Here is a 22,176-nt window from a genome sequence, read left to right on the forward strand (position 1 = left end):
GATCGATCCTCGCCAATCCTCACTGCCGGTCGGCGAGGGTTGCCAATGCCTGGCCGGGCCTCGACGACCCTCACCAGCCATCCCCCACCCTTACTCTATAGTGGGGTTCCTCACCTCTTGGTTTCTCCCCTTTTCTATTTCGATTTAAATAAAAACTGTATCAAAAATCAATTTTGGAAATAAATGATTTAGTTTTAGCCATATCATCGTCACGTAGGATAAAGAAAACAATTAAAAAAAATCATGCCAACATTTTTTACTAGCCAAATTGGATGGACTTAACGAAATGATCTTATAGAACCGATTTGACAAATTTTAAGACTGGAGTGCACTTTTTACAAATTTCAGTAATTACTTATATTTTCGTGACAAGTTTTTCAATATCAAATTAAATGAAATATCGGATATTAATGGGGGAAAATCAGTAGACAATGTATTCCAAAAAGACAAGGGACGAATCTTATCAAGAAAGTAATTAATCTCTTCTCGGAGAAGTCTTCCGTGTCTTGATATCCAAAGCAGGAAGCCGCAATTTCATCAAACGATCTATTGGGTGAAGGAACAAAATTTGAAAACGCTCGAGAGAAACAAAAACAAAGAAATTAAGACGGGTTCCTCCCGCCCCAATCGGCAATCGGATCCTGGTGGAACTATTTGTCTCGCTGGTGGTCTCTGATTGTTTCGAATTTGGACTTCTAACATCATGCGTCGCTCCGGGTCCACTAAGCTTTACTGTAAAAAGCTTTCAGCTTTATGGCAAAATCTGTCCGGAAAGAGGATAAGAAAAGGTTTTTAGGCAAAAATCTGTTATTTTATTCAGTAATAAGTGATTACGACCTTTGACAATTCTTCGTTTCTCAGGTTTCAATGATGGCGTTAGCTGCTCGGACACACTGAAAGTTTCTTGGACATATGTCCATGATTGAGATGGCCGCATGAAACTTCCCAAGTTCCCACTGTTCTTCTCCGCCTTGCTCCTTTTTAAAGTTTTTCTTTCCCCCTAATGGTCAAAGAAAATCTTGCTTCCTGAGAGTTTTCAGTTGCTTAAGTGGTGATTGCTGAAGAAGTGATTGAATTGTTTGCTCCATTCCTGTGATTTTTTTTTTTCCTCGGAAGAGGCTGTGTTGGATGAGCTTTTCTGGGTCTACTCAAGGAGCTCAATTGCTTCCATATGCAGAAGCAAAAAGTCATTTTTTCACCCCAGTTGGTGATTCTCGTGTCGTGGTCTGATCTTCCGAAGTTTCACCTTGGTTCAGTTCAGATTCCAACGAACGGCATCGTTTGCTTCACCAGACGTTCTACGCATACGAGTGATTGACCGGTTGGTCTGTTCGTTCTTTTGGTCAACCACAGTCAATTGCTGTTGCTTACAAACATAGAGTTCCAAGAGTGTTTCTGCTTTTTTGGAATCTGACGTCCGACGAAGTTGAGCCTCTTAAGTTTCCGGAGTTGTAGGATCTCTTTTTTACCTTTTTTTTCTTTAGCACTGTAGAAACTGCTGAGAAGAAGCTGAAGCGACAAGTTTCGGCACTTGCTCTGGGTTATGGTGTCAACTGGGTCTATGTGCTTGTTTGGGTTGATTTGAAGATTCACGTCGTGAAATCTTTTTCTTGTGTATCCCAATCGCGGGTCTTGTCCCTTTTTTTCCTGCTTTAATGGAACCATTCGCATTTCGGGAAGTTGGACTGTCTCAGAAATAACTGGAGTTTTGGTGCACTCAGAGTTCTCTGTGTTGAAATTGAATTTGTGATATGGGGAGTAATGGGGTGGATCACTCGCTTGAAGAATCAGATGAGGGAATTATTGGCAGCGGCAAGGAAGTGATCACGGATTTGCTGCAATTAGGTGGTAGTGATGAGTCCGAGGCATTTCAAGATGCTGGCTCTTCTATCGAGCAAGAAGACGGGAAGATTGGTTCTGAGAGGTCATCATCAGTTTTGGAGATTTCTCGATCAGGAGAATCCAACGCCAATTCTTCAGCTCAAAGAAGTAAGCATATGTTTTGCAAGCTTTAGCTTAATATAATGCAGTGTTTTGCATGACTGAGCAATAGCAGGAATGTGGACATTATAGTTGTTAAATAGAAGAAACTGAGGGGAAAAATGGTAAAGACTACAGCAGGAACACGCTCAGTAAAGGAGCTGATCCTACTACGTCAGGAATATTGACTACAAGCCATTAGGCTTTGTTTCGGTGGTCTTACCAAATGTGTTCAGTCGTTAAATTATTATCCGTGAAAGTATGCGAGTTGAAGTTGACTTTTAAATAGAGCATATATATGATTGATCGAGGATTTTGGCATCATGTTGTTCTTTTCATTTCTGATGACACTTTTGTTACAACTACGATTTCAATCGTTGTCTCTCTGCATTTGTGGAGCGGTTGTAGAACTCTACAAATACCAGCAGTATCCTTCTGTTCTAATTCCTGCAATGTGTTTTTCATTGTGAGTTTATCAAGCCTGTGGTGAAAGTGCCTCGACTTGCCGAAAGTGAAGAGAAAAAACGATAACCCTGCATAGTCAATTCTGCCATTTGAGTCTGTTGAGGAACATGATAAAAAGAAAGGCAGGAAAAAGTAGCTCCTTGGTATCCAGAACATCCAGAATAGGAAATTCTAGGGCCTCTATTTTGAGACTAACTTTTCTCACTTGCTAGAGTGTTCACCATATTATTAACACTATGTATTTATGCTATGTTGTTTACCCAAGGATTCATGTAGAACAATCCCAAATTCTGTGAATATAGAGAAGAACGTCTTATTCAGCAATGTTCTCTAACTGTAATCAATTTTGGAAATTACCAGAAGCATCTTCATGAAATAGTTTGGTTCCTTGTCAATATGCTCATATATTTGAGTGTAGATATCCAATTATCCTCTTAGCAGATCGAATAGAAAATTTAATGTGCTTCATCTATATCTGTTTTCATTTGGCCTTTGCTTATTCCATGTTTGCTGTCCCAGGTTTGGATCATTGCATCAGTGCTCCTAGCGTACATCGCAGAAATATTCAATATGATAGTCAGGATATTACATTTTACAGATCCATGACAGAGAGAAAGGAAACTTCAAGGCACAATTTGTTTGACAGGCTGTCAGAACGTGAAAAGGTGCGTATGATAAGCACATGTTTTGGGCTTTTGAGTATCTTGTGATTATTGGCTAGTTGAACTTGAAGGGAATTATGTGACTTCTTTACTCTTATCTTTCCAAGCTATATGGTTGTTTAGAAGCTTCGTGGAAATCCTAGACATATCATACATTAATGTATGCATAAAAAATTCTTTACTATTGCAATGCCTGATAAGCAATATTTGACGGTGCTTTGTATGTGATTCTTCACTTCACTAATGACTCTCTCTCCTGTACTTGTTTCAGAAAAAGCTCATTATTGAGCTAGTCAAAATTCAAAATGATGGCACGGTGGAAGTTGATTTGACCAAGAATGACAGTATGGCTTCAGAATTGCTGGAGCTCCATTCTGTTGAATCAGCACCTCTCAGTGTCGATGATTCTATCCTGGACTCAAACAAATCGGTTCCAAGGTTGAAAATTACCATGCTTATTGTTGGAACAAGAGGAGATGTGCAGCCTTTCTTGGCTATGGCCAAGAGACTTCAGGCAAGTTTAAGAGTCTGTCTTATTGGGATGCCTGCTAAATTTGTACTTGTCATTTCCCTAAATATCAAAGGCTACCAATAATATATTATCTTAGTACGGCACTATCAGATGAAAACTCTTGTTTGTCAGTCCATCTTGTAAAATTCATAGAGTATGCCTTCTCTATCTTGTCAAACTGAGTAGTAGTGTTGGAAAGAATAGATTCGTCTTCTCTAATTAGGAGTGCCTGCTGAATGCAGACTCTTAAGTTAGAACCATTAAAATAGGACTTATCTTGGCTTCTCAGGGGTTTTATTAGTAGGTGATGAAATTGGATTATAAATCAATAATGTGCTACCGCTTCTGCTACATCAGATAAATTATTCTCTGGTTTCAAGCAATTGGTCATTTCTGAAGGTTCCAATGAAAATTCAGGGAAATCTTTTTGTTCTATCTGTAAGTCACATTTAAGCCCTTATTTTTTCTTCAACATAGAATCATGAGGAAGGATGATACTTAGATGTCTGTGGTTCCAGGGGTCGCCTGCTCTATGCCCTTGGGTTACTTCACTAAATGTTACTGAAGCTATGTGCTCTGAAATCACTACTATGGAGATAAACAAATGTTCCTTGGCTTACATGAATTTTAGTATTCTAGAAATGATTACATTGAGCTGAGTTTTGCCTTCTTTTTTTTTCCTTGGGCCTTGCTTCCAGGAATTTGGTCATTATGTCAGGCTGGCTACTCATGCCAACTTCAAGAGTTTTGTGAGGTCAGCTGGCGTAGACTTCTATCCTTTGGGTGGTGATCCTCGAGTTTTAGCAGGATGTAAGGTCCTTATCTCCTCTTGAATTGAATGATATGTTGGTTATGTTGTCTTAAGCTTCAGTTTTCTGGTCTAGTTTCTAGCGTCTTTCTTTTGACAAATTCAAGTTGCCTGGTGCTCATGTGTTATTTGTAGATATGGCCAGAAATAAAGGTTTCATCCCATCTGGGCCCGGAGAAATATCTATTCAGAGAAAACAGCTGAAGGCTATAATTGAATCTCTTCTTCCAGCCTGCACAGAACCGGATACAGAAACTGGATTGCCTTTTAGAGCTCAGGCAATTATTGCAAATCCTCCTGCTTATGGTGAGTTCACACTGCAAAAATCCACTGTTGCGATTCGAATTTTCCAGAAGTTACTTTCCTCCACATAGTTGTTAGGCATATTGTTTCTCCCAAAAGCTATTGTCAGGAAAGGGGACTATGTATGTATAGCTAGCTCTTAAAACTGACAGTCCTGCATAGGTCGGACCTCATATGCGAAAAAAGAGATTTGGAAGTAACCACGTCAAATAGATAATGAGTGACAGGAAACTGACAAAAAGAGTGGGAGAACCATGCTTGAAACCAGCTAATGTGCTCAAATATCATGTTAAACATATCATTATCCCAAAAAATAAATAAAATAAATCGGGAAATGGCCAACTCATATATACCATAGTTAACATTCAATGGATGAATCTCCAATTTGAAGAAAATTTGATTTTAGAGGCCTAATCTTTTGTCATTGCTGGAGAGGATCCAAGCCCTTAGTTTATTGACTAAAGAACACTATAGTTTATTGACTAAAGAACACTATGTAGTGTCTAAAGAAATCCCATCTGCAGCTGATTGCTTATAGAAACATATTAAGGACTTGAAAAAGAAAATTCGTTCTTCAGACTCTCTCTCTCTCTCTCATACAGTATATAGTTTTCTTTAGTCGGTTCCTAATTATATTCCATCTACGCTTAATTCTGCGTGCACCTTCTTCTTCTCTCGTGCTTTGATGATACATGACAGTGTAGTTAAGGGTGTCGTCATTGTTGTTGTCATTTATTGGATACTAAACAATCTTTGAAAAATAAGATGTAAAAGTATGAAAAATGATTATTAAAGCAACAACTACAGGAGTATGGGCATCACTGCTGTTCAGGTTGAATGTACAACAGATGCTTAGTTACTAAACAGATCGGAAGGGCAGCCAAGAAAAAGGAAAGCTACAATGACCTGTCATCCTGGATAGGGTTTGTGAAACTTTTTTCATGTGGTTATGTTTGCAGGACATGTACATGTCGCGGAAGCTCTTGGTGTACCTCTTCACATCTTCTTTACCATGCCATGGACGTAAGTATTTGACTGTGTTAAACATTTTACCTTAAATCCTCTTTTAAGTATTTTGGGGCTAAATTTAAATTTTGTTACAATTCTTGTTTAGCAATGAGTTACATTTTCTGTGAAAGGATGCTTCTTTACACTAATCTTTTGGATAGGCAGGCCAACATATGAATTTCCTCATCCATTGGCACGTGTGCCTCAAAGTGCGGGTAACTGGGTATGCTTTTCGATATCACCCATTTCGACTATAGAATTTCTAGTGAGTTTGCCTCAAACTCGTTGTGCTGATAAGTAAATCTTTTTTGCGGGATCCAGCTTTCTTATGTAATCGTCGATCTCCTGATATGGTGGGGCATAAGAGGCTATATTAATGACTTCAGGAAAAGGAAGTTGAAGCTACCTCCTATTGCATATTTTAGTACATACCGTGGATCGATATCTCATTTGCCAACAGGATATATGTGGAGTCCTCATCTTGTGCCTAAGCCGAGTGGTAAGGAAGCCCTAGTTAGCCAAGAGTGCTCATCATTGACATTGTTGCCAGAATATTTCGATCTGTTCTTTTTTATGACAAAAATCTCCCTCTGCGGGAAACAAGCTCTGCTGTTTGGAGTCGTGGGTTAGAATTGGTGTTTGTTGTGTTTCACTTGTTCAGTTAGTTTTTGGTGATGTGTCTAGCAGGGGTGTGACTGCTGGAAAATGCTGGTGGTCCCATATAGAAACTAATTGTCCACCTCTAAAATTTAAGGGGCGGAATAATAGACATGAAGACACCCGAACCAATTAAGAGAATTGCTTTGAGAAATTAAAAAATTTCACTGGTTCCTCTGACCAGGGAATATCCAAATGCTGCTACATCCCCATTGTCATTGGAGTTTGTTCCGTATGTGAAATATTTCCATTTAGATAAAGTATTGAGGTATCTCCTAAGTTTTGGTAATCTGATGCTAGGTACTTTATCGGCACCTTCATATACTTGTGTTTCAAAGCAACCTGTATAATTCCTAGCAATTGGCAATTCTTGCGTTGCACCCGCTAGCCTCACCTTTGAGAATTATAAATATAAGGCAACTTAACTGTGTTGAGTACCTCACTTTTCACGACTTCTCTTATCATTGTCTTGGCAGTTAGTACCTTCATTTGTGTGGCGTAATCATAATAAACCATAAGGGCTATCATGAAAAATTGCTTGTGGGATAGTAAAACTAGCTCTTATGATGGCATGACTTTGCAGCTAATGTTTCTGTCAGAAATTTTTCTGGTATGCATCATCTATCTTGCTACACATCACTTCCTAAGAAATTTCATGACATCTTAAGTAGAGAAAAGCTTGAATTTTTTTTTTTTTTTTTTTGCCTTGAGTCATGTTTTTACTTGCCTTTGATGTAGTAGCTATGTGTGAAATTAGTTATTCTACACCAGCAATTAAATTTTGGGTCTTGTGCCTTGATGTGTATTTCTGCAAACCGTACTTTGAAATTCCTTATTTTGAGAATCACATCTTGTGTCATGATATCGTTCCTAAATAACTGCAGATTGGGGACCGTTAGTTGATGTTGTTGGCAATTGTTTCCTTAACCTCGGGTCGAAGTATAAACCTCAGGAAGAATTTTTTGAATGGATTCGAAAGGGACCAAAACCTATATATATTGGGTTTGGGAGCATGGTATGGCTATTTCTTTGTGCTTCAAAGTTTTCTTCTTGCTAGTCCCTTTTGCTTGTACATAGAAGTATAGATATGAGCAACATACTTGATTTATTTGATCATACCAGATAGGAAGTTTGGAAAGTTTTCTTTTGCAAAGCAACAGTTGGCTAGATGTGTATCTCTTCTTCTTTTCACCTATGCTAGGGTTTCACCCAGCTATTGATTAGTAATCTCGGGGATGCCTTCTAGTTTTTGAAGTAACTGTTTAGTCGACTATATACTCTGGTATCCATCAAAAACTCCATCCTTAATATGCTAATGAGTCTAGGTATGAACCAGTATGTATGATTCGTAATGCATGCATGAATCAGCAGGCATTTGCTGTCTGAAGCACTACTAAGGACTTGATTTCTGCCAAATTATGCTGAAAACTTGCTGTTGGATTATAGGAAAAACCAGTTTTCTGGAATTTTGCTGTTTCCTGTTCAGAGATGAGTATAATTAGAGTTTGATGCTAAATATTTTATTGGTTACTTGTGAAGCCTCTTGAAGATCCCAAGAAAACTACAGATATCATAATTAAGGCATTAACGGATACCGGACAAAGAGGGATAGTTGGTCGAGGATGGGGTGATCTCGGGACCTGTGAGTATCTTGCTGTTTAATTCTCCCACCTTTCCTCTTTTGAACACTTTTCCATCAGTTTCTACGTGTTATCCTTTTATTTAAATTGTTACATTGAATAAAATCCCACAGTTTTCTATCTCTAGAACTAAGATATCACTTGGTTTTGGAATACCTAGACTAATTTATGAAGTAAAACCTCAATTCTTAATCAAAAGTACTGGAACCTGATGTTAACTTAACAGGATTTCTTGTCAGATTCAATTATGATTGGTTATCTTGTCTTATTAGTGTCAAGAACTGGAATATGCATGGGTTTCCTTAATTGCATGTAATAAAATGGTAACTGGCTCTATTCTGATTAACTCTGTTTCTTGCAGTTCTGGATGTTCCAGACAATGTTTTCCTTTTGGACGACTGCCCTCATGATTGGCTGTTTCCCCAGTGTTCAGCTGTGGTGAGTTTGTCCTACTAAAAGAGGAGAGTACTCAATTTGGCTTCATACTGTGGGATCATAAGTTGCGACACGTGTCTATTACATGGACGAATGTTTGTTGAACTTTATATCAACTTCACTGCAAGAACCTGATGGGTAGATGATCTAGTCGTTTGTCATTTTGTTAGCGAACTCTGATAGCTCGATATGATGAAGTGTGGTTTCATAAAATATCAATGCTAGTTCAAATTTTTCGTCATTTCTTCCTGCTTCTGAGACCCAATTCAGGTGAAGCCATATTGCTCAACATGCAGGTTCATCATGGTGGTGCAGGAACAACAGCTACGGGGCTGAAAGCTGGGGTAAGAATTTACACATTGGAGCCTCGCATTTTGCTTTTGGTACCTTAATGGCAAATATGTCGTAAAGCTTCTTTTGGATTCTTTTCATTTAAGATTGGATGAAAAAATATGCCGTGAAAGTGGCGTGTCGCAAGAAAAGAGATAAGGCAAGATCCTCTGGTGGCTAGGATTTGGTGCCACTTCCAGATTCTTTGATACGAAAGAACTTTAAGCGTCTACCTTATGCTTCATCTGTAACCAATGTCGAGAGTCTATTTATTGCTTTGTTTATAACTAATGTCGAGAGTTTGACTTGCAGTGTCCTACGACCATAGTTCCTTTTTTTGGAGATCAGTTCTTCTGGGGCGATAGAGTCCACCAAAGAGGCCTCGGCCCTGCACCCATACCAATCTCCCAGCTCAGCTTCGAGAATCTTTCGGACGCCATAAGATTTATGCTTCAACCCGAGGTAATTCTGATGTGTTGATGAGCTCACTCCGTTACGTATGTATGCGATGAAGCATGTCTTGATTGTTGAATTACATTTTCAGCAGTTTTTCCTGACCAAAGCAAGTCGAATAGCAGAAATCCAATGAAATAAAACCGAGTTTTACTTTTTAATGAGGCTGCCTCTCACAGATTGGCATACTGAATCGTGTGCTGAACAAAGTAAAAGAATTGTAAAACAGAATAACAGACCACTCAGATTCACTCTCTCCAGAACTTGAAAATTGCCGTCGAGCCGTCTCGTGATATTTCTCTGCGCATTCTCAATGCTTCCAGGTGAAGTCTCGGGCGACAGAAATAGCGAAGCTGATAGAGAACGAGGACGGGGTGGCGGCCGCGGTCGACGCGTTCCATCGGCACCTGCCCCGAGAGCTTCCCTTGCCGGGGGCGTCTTCGGACGAGGAGGAGCTTCCCAACCCTTTCCAGTGGCTCTTCCTCCAAATTGAGAAGTGGTGCTGCTCGGCATGTAGTAAGTAGGGGCGGCCTTTCTTTTGGATACATTGAGAGTGGGGTGTATAGATAGATGTCTTCCCTGTTGTTATGTTTTTTTTTTTTTTTTGGTCCCTTAGTTATAATTATTTTTTTTTTCCAATTTTATTCAATCATTCATTTCATTCTTGTCGGGGGTTTGGCTGACCATTCTATTTCATTCAACATGGCATAAGATTGATTTTGCCACTGCTTTGTGTAACATCCTTAGGCTTCGTTTTAGCCGCTTGTGTTGTAATAAGATCGATCGAGGTTGAATTTCAGATGCACATTCGATGAGTACATTTGCCAGAGGATTGTAGAATTACCTTACAGGGTCTCAACCACTTTAACTCGTGCTCGGTTTAAGTCCTAAACATTTTTAAAAAGCCGATTCAAGCTTCGACTTCGAATATCGTTGGTGACGACTTGTAATCGTCGGAAATTCTTATGGGTTTTTTGGGCTTTCGATCCTAAACCTAAACGAGTGGTTAACTCGGTCCAAAAAATTACCTCTCAAGGTCTAAGGGCATTGTAATTCGTGCTCGGTTAAGTCCTGAACATTACTATTTTAAAGAGCTGGTTCAACCTTCGATGTTTAATCTCATCGGTGATGTCGTTTAATCTTTGCCAATTCTTACGAGTCTTTTGGGCTTTCGATCTGAAATCTTAACCAGTGAGTAACTTAATCAAGTGATCAGTTGAAAAATTATGCATCACTTATAAGTGATGTCGAAATTTTATTTTATATTTTTGATCGTATCAAGCTAAATCTGTGACACTTGGGTTAACATTTTTTTACTAATTTGACGTGTAAACTTAACCGCACCCTTTTAAAGTTCAACCGTAACTCAGTGACGCTAAGCAGAGCTGTTTTGAGAAGATGGAAATGGCGATGAGAGCGACGGAGGACATCGCCATCGGCGAAGACGTCACGCCGCCGCTCGCTCCTCTCTCCCTCGCCCTCTACGACTCCTTCCTCCCCTCGCACTGCGCCGCCTGCTTTTGCTCTCTCTCTCCTTCTCCATCTCCACTCGCCGATCCCTCCCATTCCTTCCTCTACTGCTCCTCTCGCTGCTCTTACTCCGCCTCCTCCCCCCGCCTCTCCTCCACCGAGGAGCTCCTCCTCCGCTCCCCCTCCACCGCAGCCTCCGGCGACACCTCCGACCTCCGCGCAGCCCTCCGCCTCCTCGCCCAAGGCCTCGACGCCTCGAGCTGGAGGATAGGCGGCCTTCTGACGAACCGCGAGAAGCTGATGTCCCGCGAGAACTCCCGCGACGGCGAGGTTGTGGAGAGGATCCGGAGCGGTGCCAGGGCCCTGGCGGCGGCGAGGAGGAGGCTGGGCCTAGGCGGCGGGGATGTTGAGGGCGACGCCATTTTGGAGGAGGCGGCGCTGTGCGCGACGATTACGAACGCCGTGGAGGTCCAGGATGTCGACGGTCGCGGGCTAGGGATTGCTGTGTATGGTACGGACTTCTCGTGGATCAATCACAGTTGCTCTGCCAATGCCTGTTATCGGTTTCAGTTTAGTGGACCGGAGATTAGTGCTCTGGCTCCGGACGAATCGAGGCTTCGCATTGTTCCTTATGGCGGTCGAGCGCAAGTAAAAACACGCAAAAACTCGAATGCATATTCGTGTGCTTGCATATGAAGGTCCAGTTGTAGTTAACTTGTGTTCATCGGGAATAGATGTTGCAGGTGGACAGTGTTGCTTGCATACATGCTGAAGTTGGGAATGGTAGCAAGAGCATAATTTCTTTTTTTGGTCAGTAGCAAGAACATAATTTGACGAGTTACAGTTTTGTCAAATTTCTTTCTAGCATTGTAAACATTATTAGTTCCTATGAAGATTATGCAGATTACGGGCCGAAAATAATAGTTCGTAGCATCAAGGCAGTTAAGAAAGGGGAGGAGGTGAGTGTCGCATACACTGACTTATTGCAGCCTAAGGTGCGCATTTTCAGTTGTGAAATACTTAGGATCTTTTCATGCCTAAGCGGATATTTTACTCTTTAAGTTTTGCGGAGAAAAAAGTAATGTTTTGTTCAGTGGTTCAAATACTATTGTCAGAAGGTTAGTGACTTAGTGACTTTGTTGCTTAGGATCTTACATCATCAATTGAAAAGTATGTCATCCCATATTAATCTCTCAAGTGAGCAATTCTGAAATTATGCATGACTATTGTGATTTCAATCCTTGCATCTCATTTTTAGTACAGAAAGCAAACAAGCATAATGAGAATAACAGCTGAGTGTTTCTTATTGAAATTGTTAGGATGCTCTCTAATCTTAGGAGTTGATCTCTCACCCCCACAATCACTAGATTTGCATCCCCAAGTGCTCTCTTTTTCTCTCTGTTTTCTCCAAATCTAGCTTCCCCTTTGGTCTTTCACTTCTTTGGAGTTTGCAAGTTTTCTTGCTTTCAATTGTATTCTCTGTTTGGTGCCTGACCTCATTTATAACGTAATGTTATTCTTCTTTCTTCCAGGCAGCTAGGCAGTTTGAGCTACAGTCCAAGTATCAGTTTAACTGTTCCTGTATAAGATGTGATGCAGAACCTTTAGGATATGTGGATTATGCTTTGCAGGTAAAAGAGCTGAACTTTAACACTCTTTCCTCAAAATAATATCCTCGGACTAAGTACTCTTGGTAATCCATATACTCTTTCCTTTTCTTGATTTTTCTCTGCTTTTATGCGTGTTTTTGCAACTTGTGACCTCAAATTGCGGAATGGGATGATCCTCAAATAGGGGATAATATTCTCCGCCATACTTAATTCTTTCCTTCTGTTAACCTAAAGGTTCCTCCATCATAACCTAGTCCTGGAAAATAATTAAAGGACTTTTAACTTTTGAGGTTCCTACAAAAGAACTTTTTTCTTTAACCAAAGTGAGTCTTACCCAACTTCTTAGGAATGTATGACTTGTGAAATCCAAATAATATCAGTTAGTTGAAGCAGTTTCAGGCCATAGGAAGCTTTAAGTTTTTCATGAAAAGCTCTCCAGAAATGAGATATAGGGAGGGAGGAAGCTTTTGTTATCTTCCAGTCTCCATTGCTGCATAATATTCGTGATCGTTTGACAATTTGTATATGATATGGTGTTGTTCCCATCTAGAATTCCTGACTCTTAGCATGTTCATAGTTCAACTTCACTCCAAGTTTGCAGTTGATGGGGTTTCAGTGATTTGGTTTCCTATTGATTTTTTCAAGTGTCTGTTTTACTTCTATACTTTGAATTTGTTGTTTGTAGTATGGCTATCTTGTGTAAGCTATACACTAAGCCCATGTCCCTGAATGGTTTTGGCAAAGTTGTAATGTTTTGTTGGTAGACTATTTTGCATAGCTGTCTACGTATCTCTTGATAATTTATCTCATCTTGTTCATGTATTGCTGCTAGTTGCATAATGCATTATCTGTTCATGAAGAATCTTTGTTGGTGAGCATGCAAGATCCTTCAAGAAATATTTCTGATATCTCCCCATATTGACAACTGCTTTTTGACCTATGAAGTTGTGGATGTTGTTGTAGAGCCACATTTTACCTACTATTTAGTACATCACTTTTCTGGTCTGAAAGTGATAAGCCAGCATCAAATTCATGACGGCCACTAGGAAAGATATTGATAAACAGGACACTGATAAGAGAATTTTCGAGATATTGAGACCACTCATACCTTTCAGGATTTCCGTGCTGCCTATGGCTATGTCAGTGAAGATAGTGCCAACTGCAGCATCTATAGGGATGAGGCTGCCAGAAGGTTGAGTGAATCAATGGATGATGTTATATCTGAATATCTATCAGATAGTGATCCAAAGTCTTGCTGCGAGAAGCTCGAGAGTTTGCTTACAGACAGGGTCCTTGATGAGGACTTTGCATCGAAGGCTGGACTCAAGCAAAAGTTTCTTCTGCAACCCTTGCACCATCTCTCCTTGAATGCCTACATGACATTGGCTTCCGCTTATAGCATCCGTTCAAGTCAATTAGTTGCTCCACAGATACAAGCAGGTGCTCTTGTATCAGAAACTTTGAAGTTGAGCAGAATCAGTGGAGCATACTCGCTGCTTCTTGCAGGAGCAGTCCATCATCTGTTCCGCTCTGAATCTTCTCTAATGGCATCTGCAGCAACCTTTTGGGTAACTGCAGGAGAGTCCTTGTTGTCTATTTCCAGAAACGCGGCGTGGAGCATATTTTCAGAAAAACCGCAGACTGCTGCACGTTCATCAGTTCCCAAGCCCCCGTCCTGCAGGTGCTCCTTGATGAAAGAAGTTAAGGTGCTGCCTTTGTGGAGTCAAGCTTTATATGCGGATTTTGAAAACATATCCAGGGATTTCATGAGCTGTATTGCTGATCTGACAAAAATGCTTTGGGGTTTCCTAGCTCATGGTAGTCGTTTCTTGCAAGCAGTAAAAGATCCTGTTGATTTTGGGTGGCTCAGGACAGTTGAAATCTTCAAGGAATACAATTTTGGAGCCCATTTAGATGGCACTGGTTTAGATTCTCATTGTGAGAGAGACCAAATTGCTTCTACATATAAATTGCATGCATCGTATGACCACGAAAGGAGACTCCTGTTCCAGCTTGGTGTCCATTGCTTAACGTATGGAGGACTGCTCTGGAGTGTATGCTACGGTCGGACTCCTCGCATTCTCGGCATTTTGTCTAATGAGAATGATGTCACGGATTGTTCATTGGATCAATTAGAGACCCGCAACAGATAGAGGAGGACTTATTCAATCACATAAAGTTGACAGGGAAGATCTACTTGAGCTGGCACTGATTTGCCCACAGACATGTTCAATTGTTTTCTAAGCTAAGACAGCACGGATCAAGCTCCTGTTTGGACATTCGACTTGATCGTGTGTTTTTGGGTCAGCCACACAGGTGTCTGGTTGAATTGCATAATGACCCTACCATAGACACGTAATGGCTTCACATTAATCCTTGAGTTGGGTCCAGGTTCATCCATCCACAGGTGTCCTCAACTATTCACTCACAAGTTCTTCATTTCTCCTTTGGTTAATCTCCTTGGATGACATTCTTTTTCCTATGAAATTTCCAAAAAAAAGTCATAAAACTGTTTATTTGTGCCAATTTAATTCTAAATCTTTTAATTTGGCTAATTTAGTTCTAAACCTTTTGACGATTATCAATTTAGTCCTTTCGATTAATTTTGACCGGAAATTGCCGACGCTTCTTTCTCATGTTGCTGGCCGATGCCAGCGAAGGTCATTTTTGCTGACCTTTGGCAAGGGCGAAAATTAAAAACTTGCAAGAAATTAGTAAGAGTGTAATAGGTTTAGGATTTTATTGATGATGTTCACTTTGTATCCCATCCTTTGGATTTTATGACAAGGAAAGAATGTGGATTCTATTGTTGACCAAGAGCATTTGACAAAGGAAAAGATTAACGGTGACATTACCTTACGGCTTTCGGAGAAAACGTGGAGAAGCAGCTAACAAAGCATGAATTGATGCTCTTGCCGACATCACCTTTTATATACACAAGGCTGATCTCCAACTACCAACCCTATGGACACACACCCAACCGTCAATACTTCGATGGAAGAAATTTATTATCCTTATCATGTTTCGCCGTTGCGCTCGCATTGGCGAGATCCAATCATGTATGCGCTCGCTTGCGAAACATATGATTAAAGTACCGTCACGATAAGATCAACTTTAGATGCTGTTGCAGGAGTTTTAGCCGTCCCCAATGGCGAATCATTCCCGCCCCCTTCAATGCTGGCAGGCCATGAAGCAAAGTTCAAAATGAAATTTCTTGCAACTTTGTAATGAAGCTCAGCTACGTGGGTTGCGGCAACAAGTGTCGGATAAAACTCAAGAGTTCGGTAGTGGTCTTCAAAAGCTCTCTCCATCAGATTTTCCATCGTCATGCACAATCTTGACCGTCCAATCTTTTACACGTTGCCTCCCACGTCGTCGGAGGAGATTGGATTGGGCTCCCCAAAAAGAGGCCCGACATCGCTATATAAATCGATTCATCCTCACTTGGCCCTCCATCGCATAAAACGAATTGGTAGTAATCAGAAGTTTCATATTTTCTCTTCGCTTTCTTTTGGTCGAATTGAATTTGTCATATTTCGCCGGCCATGGCCGAGGGGGAGCAGCACCACCACCTCTTCCACCACAAGAAGGATGACGAGGATGCCACCAAGGTCCCCGGGGGTGGCTGCAGTGAGACCTCGGAGGTGACCGGGATGGGTTCGGGCCCAGGGGGCATCGATTACCGGAAGGAGGAGAAACACCACAAGCATCTCGAGGAGCTCGGCGAGCTGGAAGCCGCTGCTGCCGGCGCTTACGCCCTGGTAACATTTTCCCCACTCTTTTTAGGCGGTAATTCTGTTTGGACTTTTCATGTTGATAGATCAACAAAAACAGCTAACTTGAACGAGTATCGCGTCTAATAACGTGCGAACTTATTGTCCTTTAGTAGTTATGCTCCTTCTTCTCTTTTTCCTTTTGCGGCTTTGGTAATTGGATCTATTGTATATCAGCACGAGAAGCACCAGTCGAAGAAAGACCCCGAGCACGCCCACAAGCACAAGGTGGAGGAGGAAATAGCGGCGGCCGCGGCGGTGGGAGGGGGCGGCTACGCTTTCCACGAGCATCACGAGAAGAAGGAGACAGAGAAGGAAGAAAAGGAGGATCATGGAAAGAAGCATCACCATCTCTTCTGATTGACGTTGAATCTCTCTTTCGATGTTATATCCGATCCGGTGTGCGTATATATATATGCTGTCATAGTTAAATAATACTTTATGTTGCATGCACCTTTCTTATGGGTGTTACGAGTTGTGGCTAGAACACATTCGATATGTTGGTATGTGGTGTCTGGCTCTTATGATCAAGTCAGCTATGTTTAATGGAAATCTCTAGAGTTTTCATTTGTCGGGTTTTATAGTAAGAAAATGTTTTCCCGACAATATTATCAGGAATTTTATAATATCAACCGTAAATTCACTTTGCATAAAGTACTTATTGATTATGAGATTATTGATTAAAAATAATTAATTAATATTGTCAGACTGTCAAGTTAGAAATAATCTAATATCATAATAAGAAAGGACTGACTTTGCATTTCTCGAGGATGTAATGGTCGAAAATTGGCTGAACCAATAATTTGTCTCCTTCATTAGACATGGCATGTAAAATTAACACGAGATTGGCATTCGCATTTTTGACTAATTAAAATCAAAAGCTGCGCAGAGAAGGCTTCGTCTCCATCATCACGCAGACTTTATGTGCAGTTCCTCTTCCTCCTCCTCCTCCTCCTCTCATGGTAGTTTATGGTAGTCTCCCTTGCCTCTTTGATAAAATTCAGGATATAGTAAAATTCATTTTATCATATGTTTGGTATCTGTTCAAAATAGAATAAAATTGGATGTAAGAAAGATAGAGCCCGGATAAAATTATCAAATGATTTAGACGTACTTAACATAAATACAATGGATATGACTTATGGTAATTTCATAGAAAACACAAATCGCCGACGTGGATATTTTTTTGTAAATGTTTAATTGTTGGGTTTAGTTTTTTTCTCCCCTTCTTCCTCTTGTTGGTTGCTAGATAGCCAAGCGAGGGCCGGTAAAAGTTGCCCTTGCAGACCTATGATGAGGGCGAGCTTCACTGGAGGCCCGGCGGGCCCGGCAAGGTCACTTTGCTACGCCTATGGTCGATCATTGGCATTGCATGACAATGCCGATCGCGACATGTAGATCACCTGGCGTTCACATTAACAATTTATGGGCAAAATTGGTCGAAAATATTAAATTATCAAATTGTCAGCCAAATTAAGAGATTTAGAATTTAATAAATTTAAAAATTTTTGGTGATTTCCCTAGCCTATCATATACTACGGATTTTATGAAGGATTTGAGAAGCTGGTATAACGGTGCAATTTTAACTACAAGTATTGTGAATGACAAAAAATATATAACAGTCACGGTGGAACCCATCTCTGATATTATGCTTAGCGTTCTACCGTTAAATTGTCGAACTATCTATGATATTATCACTTTTCAAAAAGTAACGGTATTGCCCTCTTCTCTTTTTTCTGAATTATCACGTTGTCATGTTAGCGCGACCTATTTTATGACAAGGAAAGAAAGTGGATTCTATTATTGATCAAGAGCATTTAACAAAGGAAAAAGATTAACAGTGACATAACCTTTATCGCTTTCGGAGCAAAACGTGGAGGACAAGCAGCTAACGAAGCACGAATCGATGCTCTTGCCGACATCACCCTTTATATTTTACACGAGGGCTTGGCTCCAACTACCAAATCCCATGGAGCCACCCAACCGTTAATACTTGGTTGGAAGAAATTCACTATCCTTAATCTTCATCACGCTTCGTCGTTGCTGCGCTCGCGTTATCGATCTAATCATGTCCGCACCAAACGAATGTGCATCATTCGTTGCTAGTTCATGTCCAAAGTCTAGGAACGATCGTGAACACGAAACGTGCGATTGAAGTTACCGTCGCGATAGAACCATCTTTAGATTCTGTTAGCGATGCCCAATGCCGAATCATTCTTGCCGCCTTCGAAATGAAACGTCCTTTCAACTTTGTAACGTGTGGATCAGAGTTGAGATATTGCGAGATTTTTTAGGAAGACTTTTTGGGTTGTGGCAACAAGTGTCGGATATAACTGGGGTATAGGCTGGGATCTTAAAGGCTCTCCCCAAAATCTGATTTTCATCATCAACGCACGAGCAATTTGACTCGGGCTCCACGGTTTCTTAACCGTCCAATCTCGTACACGTTGCCTCCCACGTTGTCGGAGGAGATTGGATTGGGCTCCCCAAAACGAGGGCCCCGACGTCACTATATAAGTGGATTCGTCCCCACTTGGCCCCTCCATCGCATTCAACGAATTAGTAATCGGAAGTTCCCAACTTGTCTTCACTTTCTCTTTGGGTTGGATTGAATTGTCGCGTTTCGCCAACAGATTACCCACCACCATGGCCGAGGGGAAGCAGCACCACCACCTCTTCCACCGCAAGAACGACGACGAGGACGCTGCCTACTCCGAGACGGCCCCCAACTACGGTAGTGGTGTCACCGGGGGCGGCTACAATGAGACAGGCGGCACCTACGGTAGCGGTGGTGGGGGCGGCTACAACGACACGGCCGGCACCTACGGTAGTGGCAGGGGCAGCTACAACGACACGGGGGGTAACTACGGTAGCGGCGGGGGTGGCTACAACGAGACTGGCGGCACCTATGGTAGAGGCGGCAGGGGCGACAACTACGGGAGTAGTGGCGGGGGCGGCTACAACGAGATGGGCGGCAACTACGGTAGTAGTGGCGGGGGCGGCTACAACAAGACGGCCGGCACCTATGGTAGTAGCGGCGGGGGCGGCTACAAAGAGACGGCCCCCACCTACGGTAGCGGGGGCGGCTACAATGAGGCCAACCAGGTGACCGGGATGGGTTCGGACCTGGGGGGCACCGATTACCGGAAGGAGGAGAAGCACCACAAGCACCTCGAGGAGCTCGGCGAACTCGGCGCCACGGCTGCCGGCGCTTACGCCCTGGTAACATTCCCCCCACCTATTTTCGTGAGATAATTCTGGTTATCTCGTAGTGACGAAAAAAACAAGTTGAACGAGTAGTTTGAATATTGTCCTTTAATTATTCTTCTGTTTTTTTTTTTTTGGGCGGCTGCTTTGGTAATTGGATCTATTACATATCAATCAGCACGAGAAGCACCGGGCGGAGAACGACCCCGACCACGCCCGCAGGCACAGGATGGAGGAGGAAATAGGGGCCGCGGCGGCCGTCGGAGGGGGCGGCTACGCTTTCCACGAGCATCACGAGAAGAAGGAGACGGAGAGGGAAGAGGAGGAGGCTCATGGAAGGAAGCACCACCACCTCTTCTGATTCAACGTCAAAATCTTTATATGTCGATCGTCAGTATGATGTGTTCATCATCGGCGTGAAGAGGCTGGTCTGGTCTGTCCTCCTAAGTTAAAATAATACTTTTTTATTTTTTAATGTTGCATGCACTTTTTCCTTACGAGTGTCGCGAGTTGTGGCACTAACGTATTAATATGTTGTTGTTTGGTCGCTGGCTCTTATGATCAAGTCAGCTATGTTTTAATGAAATCCATGGAGTTTTCTTTCTCGGGTTTATATCATCTCTCTCTATGTCGGAACTATTTGCGAATTTGCTTTTCGATTGAGCCGCTGAGTATTGAAAACAATCTTATATCGTCTAATTGCTTGGGCTTTTTACCCTCAGAAAATTGATCCATCCGATAATTTTTCTCCTCCTACGTTGCCGAAATTCAAGAGAAGTGAGATTTCGAAATTATACGCTAAGAAAACTCTTTTGCAATAAGAGAGAAAAGCTTATAGATCTATATTAAATCGGAAGAAAAACGGCTTAAAAAATGGGAGGAAAGCAAGAAAAAAGAATAGAGAGCTAAATCAGTTAACGAAGAGAGGAGAGCAAGGAGAGATTTAGCTCAAGCTCTCCCTTCTATTAACGTACAAGTCCAGTTTCAAAGGAGATTGGAGGAGTTTCGTGACATTAATGGTAATTTATAGTAATCTTCCCGATAAAATTCAAGATATAATAAAAGTTATTCTATCATGTGTTTGGTGCTCGCTCAAGAGAGGATAAAGTCAGACGTAAGAGGAATATATTTTGGATAAAATTATCCCATATGAAATGTGGGATAAAGATGAATATGGTTTCCAATATTAATAATGTACGATTCATTTTTCTCGAATAACAAGCTTATTAAATTAATGCAATTTAAATAATATTTGAATTCTACTATAAAAATCCAAAAAAATGAAATCATATTCATATCTCTTTTTAATTTATTCCTATTTCTATCTATATATTCGTACTTCTTTTTATCTTATGATGTGAAATCAATATATATATGTAATGTATATATGCATATATATGTATATGTGTGTATGTATGTATATGTACAAACATAAACACACATTCGGTATTTATATTTACGTATTTTAGTAGGTTAGTTATATTAGTATAGTTTACTATTTACAATTTTTTTTTAGAGAATAATGGAATGGAAGGGGAAGAAAGAAATGAAATAAAAAAGAGAAGAAAAAATAATAAAAAATAAGCAAATAAAAATAAAGTAGGCAAGATGTGGTGACAAATTCTTATCATCGTCATTTGTGCAATTTTTAAGTTCATTTACACTTATGTCATTTATACCGAATAATCTACATGATAAGATGTGAAAATATTCGATTTTATTATTACAATTTGCCAAATAGTAGATAGAATGTAGAAAAATCTATTGATTTCATATCATATCCCACCTAGTCCTATCATGACTAGAAATCATATGACCAAACACAACATTAGCTTGTGTATTATAATAAAGGGTATGTGCATTAGAAGTCCTAAAACTTGTCACGAAAGTGCAATTGAGTTTTAAAACTTGTAAATAGTGCAATCAAGTTCCAAAATTTGTTAAATTGGTGCAATAGAGTCATTCCGTTAACTCCATCCAATTTGACTAATGAAAAATGTTGAAATGACTTTTTTAAATATTTCCTCTCCCTTATGTGATGATTACGTGGCTAAAACGGCATCTTTATATTGAAACATACAAACTAAAATTAAAAAAAGAAAAAGAAAAAGTAAGAAGTAATAGCTAGGATCGGGCAGCAAGGGGTGAGGGCAACCCCTCGTTGTTGCCGCCCACCACCGCCAAGAAGAGCAGTGGTGGGGAACTAGTTGGAGGGAGTCGTCGGACCTTGGCCAGGGGCCAGCGGTGATGGGCGGCGGCGAGGGCTTCCTAGCCACCACCGCACCACTGCTTCTTCTTTTTTATTTATTTAAGTTTCAGCTTATTTCTTAATTAAATTAAAATAAAAAAATATATTAAAAATTAGATTTTGATCAAAGCGACTTAGTTTTAGCCATGTAATCGCCACATAGGAGATATAAAATGTTAAAAAAGCCACTTCAATATTTTTTGTTAGCCAAGTTTTGATGGAGTTAACGGAAGGGCTTGATTGCACCAATTCGATAAGTTTTAGGATCTGATTATACTTGCATGATAATTTTTAGAACTTTCAGTGAACATATCTCATATAAAAATGGGTAAGTGGAGTGAGGATACTATCATTGCGACCAGAAGTTGTGTGAAGAATTTTAAGTATATTATATATCAGGTCTTTTTCACAAGTCCGACCTTAGCTCAGTTGGTAGAGCGGAGGACTGTAGTGGTTACTCGCAGAATGATCCTTAGGTCGCTGGTTCGAATCCGGCAGGTCGGATTTCTTCTCCTATTTTTTTCCCCACCTTTTCCTTATATTCTCCTTTCCTGGTTTTGATACAGCATATCCTTCCCATCCTTCTCTCCATGACAAAACAACAATGGTACGACAA

At 40.8% G+C, this 22,176-nt stretch overlaps 3 protein-coding genes and 1 non-coding gene across 8 annotated transcripts; all 4 read left to right on the forward strand.

Annotated features, from left to right (window-relative positions):
• Positions 1–881: 881 nt before the first annotated feature.
• LOC115741465 (sterol 3-beta-glucosyltransferase UGT80B1) lies at positions 882–10,068 on the forward strand. Its single transcript, XM_030675423.2, has 14 exons — positions 882–1,989; positions 2,965–3,110; positions 3,379–3,621; positions 4,317–4,428; positions 4,562–4,732; positions 5,689–5,752; positions 5,903–5,960; positions 6,059–6,236; positions 7,279–7,409; positions 7,934–8,036; positions 8,396–8,472; positions 8,766–8,813; positions 9,112–9,261; positions 9,576–10,068. The coding sequence occupies exons 1-14, from the start codon at positions 1,752–1,754 to the stop codon at positions 9,774–9,776; spliced, it is 1,920 nt and encodes a 639-aa protein (XP_030531283.1). The 5' UTR covers positions 882–1,751; the 3' UTR covers positions 9,777–10,068.
• A 552-nt stretch (positions 10,069–10,620) lies between these two features.
• LOC115737011 (protein SET DOMAIN GROUP 41) lies at positions 10,621–14,308 on the forward strand. Its single transcript, XM_048273658.1, has 6 exons — positions 10,621–11,370; positions 11,466–11,505; positions 11,617–11,717; positions 12,255–12,353; positions 13,448–14,038; positions 14,145–14,308. Exons 1-6 carry the CDS (start codon positions 10,651–10,653, stop codon positions 14,172–14,174), a joined length of 1,581 nt encoding a protein of 526 aa, XP_048129615.1. The 5' UTR covers positions 10,621–10,650; the 3' UTR covers positions 14,175–14,308.
• A 1,450-nt stretch (positions 14,309–15,758) lies between these two features.
• On the forward strand, positions 15,759–19,918 carry LOC115753348 (abscisic stress-ripening protein 3-like). 5 transcript variants are annotated; one of them, XM_048273673.1, is made up of 4 exons: positions 15,759–15,937; positions 18,812–18,872; positions 19,203–19,327; positions 19,491–19,918. In XM_048273673.1, the coding sequence occupies exons 1-4, from the start codon at positions 15,878–15,880 to the stop codon at positions 19,671–19,673; spliced, it is 429 nt and encodes a 142-aa protein (XP_048129630.1). In that variant the 5' UTR covers positions 15,759–15,877; the 3' UTR covers positions 19,674–19,918. The 5 variants fall into 5 exon arrangements, with proteins under 5 accessions (XP_048129630.1, XP_048129629.1, XP_030550051.1 ...); XM_048273672.1 differs by having other exon boundaries at positions 15,767–15,922; positions 18,797–18,872; XM_048273671.1 differs by lacking the exon at positions 15,759–15,937 and having other exon boundaries at positions 18,732–19,007; positions 19,079–19,327.
• Positions 19,919–21,974: 2,056 nt separating this feature from the next.
• Positions 21,975–22,064, forward strand: TRNAY-GUA. Its single transcript is given in 2 exon segments — positions 21,975–22,011; positions 22,029–22,064. It is a non-coding gene; the product is annotated as a tRNA-Tyr (tRNA).
• Positions 22,065–22,176: the final 112 nt, after the last annotated feature.

The sequence above is a fragment of the Rhodamnia argentea genome, chromosome 2 (assembly GCF_020921035.1).
Source record: "Rhodamnia argentea isolate NSW1041297 chromosome 2, ASM2092103v1, whole genome shotgun sequence".
Lineage (NCBI taxonomy): Eukaryota > Viridiplantae > Streptophyta > Magnoliopsida > Myrtales > Myrtaceae > Rhodamnia > Rhodamnia argentea.